We start from the raw sequence: 10,149 nt of genomic DNA on the forward strand, positions 1-10,149 counted from the left end.
TGAAAGGTCCAGCCCACCTGACCCTCCAACCCCTCAGACCAATCAGACTCATCCCCACCCTCTCCCTCCCACTCCTCCCACCAGCCCAGCCCACGTGGTGGCCCTGCCCCTGTTGGCGGGAATGGATTCAACTCTGGGTTCCGGCCAAGGGCAGAGTCACGAACCTGCCCTGGGAGGGCAAATGCTGAGTGGGAAGCTCTGATTTGATTGGAATCTTATTCCTGGGCCTGTGGCCTCGGGCAGGATGCCAATCAAGGCTGCGGCCTCTGCTGGGGCACAGGAGGGAAAGGCTGGGCAAAGGGACTCTAACAATAGATGCCGAGGGGCCACCCCTCCCGGCCTCGGTTCCCGGGTCCGTGGCCCGGCCCTGCATCCTCTCCTCTGCAAGCCAAGGAAGCCCGAGGCAGTTGCGGCCTCCAAACCGTTTATTGGTCCCGCCTTGGAGGTGGGGTCGCTGGGGGCGGGGCGGACACAAGGCTGCGGGGAGCCGGGCCTGACGGAAGCGGGTCCGGCGGGCGTGGCGCTCAGGCGAAAGTGGAGCCGTTCCAGCCCACGTTGGCCGCGTTCATGTCGTAGTAGTTGATGTAGATCCTGCGGGGCGTGGAGGCGGGGCTCAGCGGGCAGCGTCCTGGCCGGCGCGGGCCCGCGCGCCCCTCCCGCCGGGGCGCCCCCCGCCCCCCCGCCCCCCGCGCCCCCCGCCGCCCCACGCACCTATCCGGGCTGACGCGCAGGCGCTCGGCCAGCAGGCCGCACAGCAGCTTGCTGTAGGCGCGGTTCTGCGCGCCTCCGATCTTGCCGATGCTGTGCAGGCTGCAGAGCGCGCACGGCTCGCTGGAGCCGCCGAAGGCCATGAGCTGGTCCGGGACCACGTGCACCGCGATGTACTGCGGGGACACGGGGTGCGGTCAGGCGGCCCGGGCAGCTCGCCGGGCCTTCCCCGCCCAGGGCCTCAACCCGGGTCGCCTCCCCGCCCCCCAGCCCGGACCCCCTCGTCCGCCCGGCAGCCCCCCCCTTGCTCCCTCCCGGCAGACCTGCGCCGGCTTGCCGGTGGCCTGCGCCAGCTGCTGAGTGAGCTCGGAAAGGAGCCCGTCCGGCACGGAGGCGCGGGGGACGTTGGTGTTCACCACGAACATCGGCATCCTGGCGGACGAGTGGCGGGGACCGGGCCCGGGAACCGACCGACGCGCGCGCGCTGCAGCCGGGGAACCTGCGCTACGTGACCGCCGCGCCGAGCTGCCCCCTAGCGCGGAGCGGCCCCGCCTCCTGTGACGCCGCCGCCGGCGATGGCCCCGCCCCCGCGCGACCTCCAGCCCCGCCCCGGCGACGTCACCACCCGTCGAGGCCCCGCCCCGCGCGCCCGCGGCTGCCTCCCGCTGGTGACGTCATCGCCCGTGGCTTCTTTGCCTTCTTGGCGGGATCTGCCTTTCTTTAGTTTCTTTGTTAGTCCTTTGTTTGGTCACTGATGTTCAGGGACGTGTGTGTGCCAGGCATTGGAGGTACAGCGGTCCCCTGGGCACGTGACCCCCTACCCCCCAGGAGTCCAGAGCTGGGAAAGCGGGTGAAGTTGCAGCTGGTTCCGCCGCACGCCTGGAAGCTTCGTATGTCCGGGGCTGCGTGGCCCCCACGGCTACGGTCCTCGGTGTGTGAGTGTGAGAGAGAGATGGGGCGAGGGCGGCGTGATGCAGGTAGAAGGGGGGCAGGCACGGTAGAGCCGGAGTCCCCATCCAGGTGCCCTCCCTCACCCTTGCTCTTTAAGGTGAGTGAAGATGCTAGGAGACTCCAAGGGGAGGGGCAGGGACTAAGAGGTGACGCTCAGACAGTGCTCCATAGGCTAGAGGCGGTCAGCAGCTGTGTCTTGAAGCCACCCCCAAGTTCCTGCTCCCCTGAGCAACCCTTCTGCAGGTCCAGGAACTTTAGTCTTCAAGGAAGCCCCACCCTAGTAACATCCCGTAGGGATGCCCTTTCTGAGAGCCCTCAGAGAATTTTTTGTCTCTTCCACTAATGGTTAGCTCAGGGGGCATCTGGTGGGTGCCAAACATACAAGAGACATAGACTAAATACTGGGTGAATGAAGATAGCCGTGACATGACAGGAAGAGGACAGAGCAGTGGCTGGATTGGGGCCCTGGCTGCACCTGCAGGCCTTGCCATCACTGGGCAGAAGGGCTTGTGGCTAAGAGGCCACCCACTCCCACTCTGAGGAGCCCCGCTGGTCAGGCTGCTGCTGTGCTGGGGGACGGATCTCTCTTAGGTGCTGGAAGGGGTCCATTGGGTTTGGCTGAGTCCTCAGAGCTCTCCTTGGCATCTGGCAGGTGCTATCTGGTTAAGGTGGCACAGCACACACTGGCCTTGACGATGGCCATGTGATACAGCAAGGACACTGGTGCCTGTGGGACCAGCCAGCATCCAATCAAGTAGGTCCCATGGCCTGGTTGTGCAAATAGCCTGCAAGTGTTTGTTCCTCCAGCTGGGACCCAGGCTTCATCCTTCCTCACTCTCATACCTTGTGCCCAGGGCTCTTACCACGGATGGACTGATGCACTCCACGTCTCTAGCGCTGAGCCGTCCTCAGAGCTCAGTAGCTAATTCGGCACTTCCTGCTCCCTGTGTCCAAATCCAAGTGCGTGACTTTTCCTCCCGCACCTGTTGGCCTGCCAGTGAAATGGGCTCCCCTCCACTGTCACCCTCCTCCTCCTCCGCTCCCTTCCCCCTAGCACCCCCCCACACCTTAGTTTAAGTTAGCTGGCTTCACCTTTGGCCTGGCCCTGGTAGGCTGCTCTTCCTAGGGGAGGAGTCTATTTCCCTGCCCCCTGGCAGCTGATCTGGCCATATGATTTGCCTTGCCCAGTGAAATAAGAACAGAAGTGGCAGGAGTGACTCCAGGCAGAAGATTCAAGAGCCAGGACCTGGTTCTCTGAGATGGTGGAAGCGTGACAAGATGGATCCGCACCAGCAAACGCTGGCGATGTCCCTGTAGGTGAGCCACTGCCTTTCAGGTTGTTACTGTAGCATAGAGCAGTCTTCCCTGATCCGGGCAGCCTCTGAGCTATTTACCATTTGCTCTGACCCTTCCCCATAGCATTCAGTGCCATCTTTCTAGAAAGGCACCTGGGGAGGTGATATCACTCCCCGTCCCACCCCTTACTAGCTTGGACACTAGACTAACCTGAGACTCCATTTCCCTACGTGTAATTTGAGGATGCTAGTAGTGTCCACCTTACAGAGAAGTATTCTGAGGACTGAGTGGCCTAAATACTGGTAATTGTCCCCACTGATACTAGAGGTAGTGCTGTCACGATGCCCTGGGTAAGGTGGTCCCCGCCCCACATCTTGCACCATCCTCCTTTGTACGCTGAGTCTGCGTGCTGTCTTTCAGTACCATGCTCCTAGCTCTTGGCTCTCAGGTTGGTCCTAAAATGTGATATGCATTCACTTCCCCTCATCTGCCTCAGCTCCTCAGGAAAGCCCCAGAGCTGCTGGCTGTCGTGTGGTCCTATAATATGCCCACCACCTCTCCTGTCCTTCAAGGCTATAACCACATTTCTCTTTGTGAGTTAGTGTTTTCTCGCTAGGTGGTAGGCTCCATGAGAGAGGTGATTGTCTCTTTTTGGCTCTTGCTGTGTGCTCACCTTCTGACTTGTTACCTCAGTGGTAAGCAGAGGGCCTCCAAAGATGTCCCCGCTCCAATCCCTGGAATCTGTGAATATGTTACATTACGTGACAAAAGGCACTACACGGGTGTAATTAAGAGTTACAGACCTTAAGATAGGGGGATGATCATGGATTATCTGGGTGGTCCCAGTGTAATCACACAAGCCCTTAAAAGGAGAGAATTTTCTCCAGCTAGACTCGGTGAGATGCGGCAGAAGGAAAAGTCAGACTTGAAGCAGGAGGACGACTCAATGTGCCATCATTACTGGCTCTGAAGATAAAGGGGGCCAGGAGCCTCAGTCGTACAACCACAAGGAACTGAATTCTGCTAACAACCTTAATGAACTTGGAGGTGGGTTCTTCCCTAGTTGACTTAGAGACGCTTTGACTTTGGCTGTGCAAGAGCCTAAGCGGAAGACTCAGTCACTTGGTGCTGGACTTCTGACCCAAAGAAACTGTGAGATAATAAATTGGTGTTGTTTTAAGCTGCTAAATTTGTGGTAATTTGTTATAGGAGCAAGAGAAAGGTAATACACTTGGCTTCAATAGGGGCTCGATAATTCTGTGCTGAACAGCCAGATACATGCACTGGGAGGTGTTGGCAGGCATGGTGGCTGACTTGCCTGGGAGCTTCACCCCATTCGTCCTCACTGTAGGAATCTCCATTCTGTCTGATTAGAACATTTGCTGCCCCTGGCAACCAGGTATGGCCACAGGAACTCACACAATGTATGGGGTTTGTGGGGAGGCAGCTGCCTTGTTGATGGAGGCACAACCCTGTCTCCTTCCTCCTGCCCCCGCCCTGGAATTTGGACATGACCCTCAGTTGTGCAGCAACTGTCAAGCAGCCATGAGCTGGAAAAACCCAAGCCAAGGAGCTGGGAGTGGCAGCCCAGAGGAGCCCAGGGCTCTAACAGCTCTGCCCAGCCCCTTCGGCTGACTTCCAGTTACAATAGAAAAAGCAGCTCCTCGTTCAAAGCACAGCATGTCAGGATCTGTGTCATCCGCGGTCCCAGTGCAAGTCCTGGCTGCTGCAGAGGACTTCCTGAGTGTCACGTCCGGTGGCACGGCAGGCGTTCTTACCGCAAGCATCCTTGCTGCAAGTATTTTTGTGGCAAATATTTTTGCCACATAACTGTCTATAAGGCAGTGTTGCCATAGAAGATAAAATCAAGGGGCGCCTGGGTGGCTCAGTGGTTAAGCATCTGCCTTTGGCTCAGGGCCTGATCCCAGGGTCCTGGGATCGAGTCCCACATCAGGCTCCCCGCAGGGAGCATGCTTCTCCTTCTGCCTAGGTCTCTGTCTCCCTCTCTGTGTTTCTCACGAATAAATAGAATATTTTTTTTAAAAAGGATAAAATCAAGAAGAAGGGAATTTAATAAAAAGGACACAATGAAACATGAAAAACAGATAAAATTACCCAAACTGAGAAAAACAAAATATTTGAATACATTTGAAACGTGTGGATTCTGTGCAAATCACTTGATTTTATTTTGTGGACTGTACCTATGCAATTGTTTTCAAAACCTAGTATTATGCATTTTTTGGGTCTTTTTTAAAATTCATCTTGTATCACCTTTCTTTCTTTCTTTTTTTTTTTTTTTTTTTTTTTGCTATTAAGAGAGGTATCTGTTCCCAAAGACTAGGATACATATATATATGTATATATATATATATATATATATATATATTTTTTTTTTTTTTTTTATGATAGTCACAGAGAGAGAGAGGGAGGTAGAGACATAGGCGGAGGGAGAAGCAGGCTCCATGCACCGGGAGCCCGACGTGGGATTCGATCCCGGGTCTCCAGGATCGCGCCCTGGGCCAAAGGCAGGCGCCAAACCGCGGCGCCACCCAGGGATCCCCGTAGGATACATATATTTTTTAAAGATTTATTTGAGAGACGAAATGGGAGGGGAGTTGGCAGCAGAGGGAGAGGGAGAAGGAGAGAATCTCAAGCTGACTCCTCACTGAGCACAGAGCCCAATGCAGGGCCCAATCTCATGACCCTCAGATCACAACCTGAGCTGAAACCAAGAGTTGGAGGCTCAACTGACTGTGCCACCCAGGTGTCCCTAGGATGCATCCTTGTAACTGAGATTTGTATTACATTGTGAAAGCTTTTTTTTTTTTTTTTTAATTTTTTATTTATTTATGATAGTCACAGAGAGAGAGAGAGAGGCAGAGACACAGGCGGAGGGAGAAGCAGGCTCCATGCACCGGGAGCCCGATGTGGGATTCGATCCCGGGTCTCCAGGATCGCGCCCTGGGCCAAAGGCAGGCGCCAAACCGCTGCGCCACCCAGGGATCCCGCTTTTTTTTTTTATATATATTTATTTATTCATGAGAGGGAGAGAGAGAGGCAGAGACACAGGCAGAGGGAGAAGCAGGCTCCATGCAGGGAGCCCGACGTGGGACTCGATCCTGGGTATCCAGGTTCACACCGTGGGCTGAAGGCGGCGCTAAACTGCTGGGCCACTGGGGCTGCCCGTGAAAGCTTCTTTTAAAAATTTTCATTTTAATTTCAGTGTAGCTAGCATAAATGTTTATTAGTTTCAAGCGTACAATAGAACGTTTTGACACTTCCATACAATATGCCTTGCTCATCTCAAGTGCGTTCCTTAATCCCTATCACCTATCTCACCCATCCCCCACCCACCTCCTGTACTGGTAACCATCAGTTTGTTCTCTGTAGTTAGGACTCTGTTTCTTGGTTTCTCTTTTTTTTCCCCTCCATTCACTCATTTGTTTCTTAAATTCCACATATGAGTGAAATCCTGTGGTATTTGTCTTTCTCTGATTTATTTACTTTAGCACCTCTAGGTCCATCCACATCGTTGCAAATGGCAAGATTTCATTCTTTTTTTTTTTAATTTTTTTTTCTTTTATTTATGATAGTCACACACAGAGAGAGAGGGAGGCAGAGACACAGGCAGAGGGAGAAGCAGGCTCCATGCACCGGGAGCCTGATGTGGGATTCGATCCCGGATCTCCAGGATAGCGCCCTGGGCCAAAGGCGGGCACCAAACTGCTGCGCCACCCAGGGATCCCAAGATTTCATTCTTTCTGATGGCTGAGTGATATTCTGTTGTATACGTCCACCACATCTTCTTTATCCGTTCATCCATTGATGGACTTGGGCTGCTTCCACAATTTGGCTATTGTAGTTAATGCAGCTATAAACGTAGGGGTGCATATATTCCTTTGAATTAGTGTTTTTGTATTTTTGGGGTAAATACCCAGTAGTGTGATTAATGGGATCATAGGGTAATTCTATTTTTATTTTATCTTAGTTTAGTTTTAGTTGGTTTTGTTTTGTTTTACGTCGTGAAAGGTCCTATACTGTTGTTTGTTCTTGGCATATTGTCACCTATCCATTGATAGACGCACTGTAGTTCTGTGGGAAATGTTGGTTCAATAACCCTGTACCACTGTATAGACCATTATGAAGGCTAGGATTTATATAATACACAAATGGGACACCTGGGTGGCTCAGCAGTTGAGCATCTGCCTTCGGCTCAGGGTGTGATCCTGGAGTCCCGGGATCGAGTCCCACATTGGGTTTCCTGCAGGGAGCCTGCTTCTCTCTCTCTCCCTATGTCTCTGCCTCTCTCTGTGTGTGTCTTTCATGCATAAATAAAATCTTTTTTTTTAAGATTTATTTATTTATGCATGATAGACAGAGAGAGAGAGAGAGAGGCAGAGACACAGGAGGGAAGAGAAGCAGGCCCCGTGCCGGGAGCCTGACGTGAGACTCGATCCCAGGACTCCAGGATCACGCCCTGGGCCAAAGGCAGGCGCTAAACCGCTGAGTCACCCAGGGATCCCCAAATAAATAAAATCTTTAAAAAATATATACAAATGGGAGTACTGTGTCAATGGAGAATTGAATCTAAACTGTCAACCAGTTGATGAAACCAAAGAACTCAACCAGCTATTTATTTTTTTTATCTTTTATGGCAAAACTGTCTCACAGCCAATTGGTTATATGGCAAAACACTTGTAGCAAAGATGCTTACAGGAGAACCACCTAGAACTGTCCAGTGGGAAAGCGCTGCTGGACACAGAGGTGGGAGGGAAGGAAACCTCCCAATGGAGGGAAAAGCCAGCTGGATAAGGGGGACTATGGCTCACAGGAGCACCCAGCAGACCCTGAAGGCCAGGGACATCTCTGTGGACAGGATCCGAGTTACCCAAGCTGGAAGGAGGGTATGGGAGCAGAGAGGCCTGCTGGCATCCCACTGCGGGGTTACCTGCTTGTCCCCTTGAGGCCTCTCCCCCACCGGCAGCCCGTGTCCATGGGCAGTCTGCCCTTGTACTGGCTCCCACCAGCTGGGTCTCCCTCGGCACCCCTCCCCAGGCCACACAAGCCTTGACACCCCTATAGCAAAAACTCAGCCAGCCCAGAGCCCTCGACCATCCCTGAACTCACCAGTCCCCTGTCCTTGTTCATTGAATGTGGTAAATTTGCAGCACAGATAAGCAAAGACCATTCTCCTTCCTTCCATAGTGGAAAAACGCCTGGGGTGTCATCACTCCCACTGGTGATCAGATGTACCTAACAGGATTACAAAGAGGGGTGTCTGCCAAGAGACCACCACATTGCGAAGGAAGGGCCAGGGCATGGTGGGGAGCCAGCAGTCATGGCCAGCTAACCCCCACAGGCCCCTGAGATGTGGTTCAGAGCAGGTGATCTGGACACAGTCACTTACAGGCTCAGAGCCTCAGTTTCAGAATGAGGAGGGGGCTTCAGGTGGTAATTCCTTTCCCATAGACTTGTGTGAAGGTTAAAGGAGCTGAAAGGACAAAGTGCAAAGTCCCTGACTTATAGCAGGTGCTCAGTAAATGCTACCGGGACTTACTGTATTACAACTAAATGTCCCAGAGCAGGGAATGAGCTAATACGCCTGAACCCCCAAAGGTGGGCATGCAAAGAGAGGGCGACTGAGCTTTCCTTCCCTGGCGTCCAGGTCCTGTCCCCTCACAGGATCCCCTCTTCACAGGATCCCCTCAAAGCCGAGGCCAGGCTTTTCAGGAGCCCCTAGGACACTGGCCTGCTCCTCCCGCTGCACTGGGGGTGACCGTGATGCAGCCCCACTCAGACCCATATCACGGAAACCTCATAGCTGCTTGTCCCCAAGGTGGTGTCCTTCTGGGAAAGCCTCACCTCCCAGAGGGGGGCATAAGCCTGCACCTTGGTGGGGTGGGCACTTCAGAGTGTGGGGCCACTGGTCACTGGAGTGTCAGGGGAGGAGACCAGTGGAGGGTCTGGCTCCCTATGATCTCAGGCTAAATTCCCCACCTGGCCTTCCAGGCTCCCCACCTCACCTCAGAGCACTTCTCCCCCCAGGAATGCCGGGCTTCCCCTCCTGCACCTCTACTCTGTCCAAGAGCTTTCCTGTCTCCATCCAGCAGCACCAGTGGCCCCCAGGAAGCCTTCCTGACACCTCCAGCTGGAAACCCATCCATCTCTAGGCCTCATCACCTGGGCCTCTGTGGATGCATCTTCATGGTCTGCCTCCAAAGAAAGCTGTGGGGTGTGTGTGTGTGTGTGTGTGTGTGTGTGTGTGTGTGTCTGCAGAACGTTGGCATCTACCCCTGGGATTTTGCTCCATGGCCAGAGCCTTGGTTATGGGACCTGGGCTCCACCTCAGCATCCTTGTCTTACTTTGGGTATCTGGTTCTCCTTTATCTTTGATTCCCTGCTGCCTATGGAATGGAGCCAGAGAACCCTTGGTGTAAGACTCTGACCTCCTGCAGGCTTTGCGGTGAAGGGCCACATAGTGGGCTCCTCCCCGCCTGCCCTCGCGGAGACTGAGATGTGGCCCCTTGGCCTCCTTGGCCTCCAGGTCCTGCCACCAGTCTGGCCCCACCCTGCGCCCCAGCTCAAGCCCCAGGTACATCACAAATCCATAGTGTCTCCTGGGACCCTTCAGGTGGCCTATGGACCTCCTCCACGGAATGGGGTGAGGTAGCCAAACAGGGCAGGGGGAGCAACATGGCGCAGTGGTCAAGACCACCCAGGTCAGTCCTGGCCCACCACCTGGTGATGTGGCCTTGGACCTTAGACAAGCCACTGCCTTCACGTGCCTCCCCTTCTCCTGTGTAAAACAATAATAACAAGTACTGGTTTCTGGGGCTCCTGGGTGGTTCAGTTGGTTAAGGATCCCCAGGGCTGAGAAGATGGTTGAGGTCATCACCATTGATTTCAACCCTTTTCTTACACCATACACAAAAATTAACATGGGTCCCCTGGGTGGCTCAGTGGTTGTCTGCCTTTGGCCCAGGGCGTGATCCTGGAGTCCTGGGATGGAGTCCCACATCAGGCTCCCCACAGAGAGCCTGCTTCTCCCTCGGCCTGTGTCTCTGCCTCTCTGTCTGTGTCTCTCATGAATAAATAAAATCTTTAAGAAAAAAATTAAGAGAAAACTGATCAACATAAATGTAAAAGTTAAAACTATCAAACATTTAGAAGGAAATCTTTGCAATGTTGAGACAG

General features: G+C 53.9%; 1 protein-coding gene and 1 long non-coding RNA gene across 2 annotated transcripts; one reads left to right on the forward strand and one right to left on the reverse strand.

Annotated features, from left to right (window-relative positions):
• Positions 1-407: 407 nt before the first annotated feature.
• On the reverse strand, positions 408-1,168 carry MIF (macrophage migration inhibitory factor). The gene is made up of 3 exons (XM_025982747.2): positions 1,032-1,168; positions 712-884; positions 408-591 (listed from the first exon to the last, which is right to left on the reverse strand). Exons 1-3 carry the CDS (start codon positions 1,137-1,139, stop codon positions 525-527), a joined length of 348 nt encoding a protein of 115 aa, XP_025838532.1. The 5' UTR covers positions 1,140-1,168; the 3' UTR covers positions 408-524.
• Positions 1,169-1,510: 342 nt separating this feature from the next.
• Positions 1,511-4,144, forward strand: LOC112907529 (uncharacterized). Its single transcript, XR_003232784.2, has 3 exons — positions 1,511-1,639; positions 2,848-2,976; positions 3,843-4,144. It is a non-coding gene; the product is annotated as an uncharacterized lncRNA (long non-coding RNA).
• The last annotated feature ends 6,005 nt before the right edge of the window (positions 4,145-10,149 follow it).

Source organism: Vulpes vulpes, chromosome 10 (genome assembly GCF_048418805.1).
Source record: "Vulpes vulpes isolate BD-2025 chromosome 10, VulVul3, whole genome shotgun sequence".
In the NCBI taxonomy this organism is placed as follows: Eukaryota; Metazoa; Chordata; class Mammalia; order Carnivora; family Canidae; genus Vulpes; species Vulpes vulpes.

Excerpts from the sequence above, each read along its gene's own strand:
- MIF (XM_025982747.2), bottom strand. The coding sequence starts at position 1,139 with ATGCCGATGTTCGTGGTGAACACCAACGTCCCCCGCGCCTCCGTGCCG. Across the intron at positions 885-1,031 it reads CCACCGGCAAGCCGGCGCAG|TACATCGCGGTGCACGTGGT; the intron begins GTCTGCCGGGAG and ends GTGTCCCCGCAG. Across the intron at positions 592-711 it reads CTGCGCGTCAGCCCGGATAG|GATCTACATCAACTACTACG; the intron begins GTGCGTGGGGCG and ends CACGCCCCGCAG.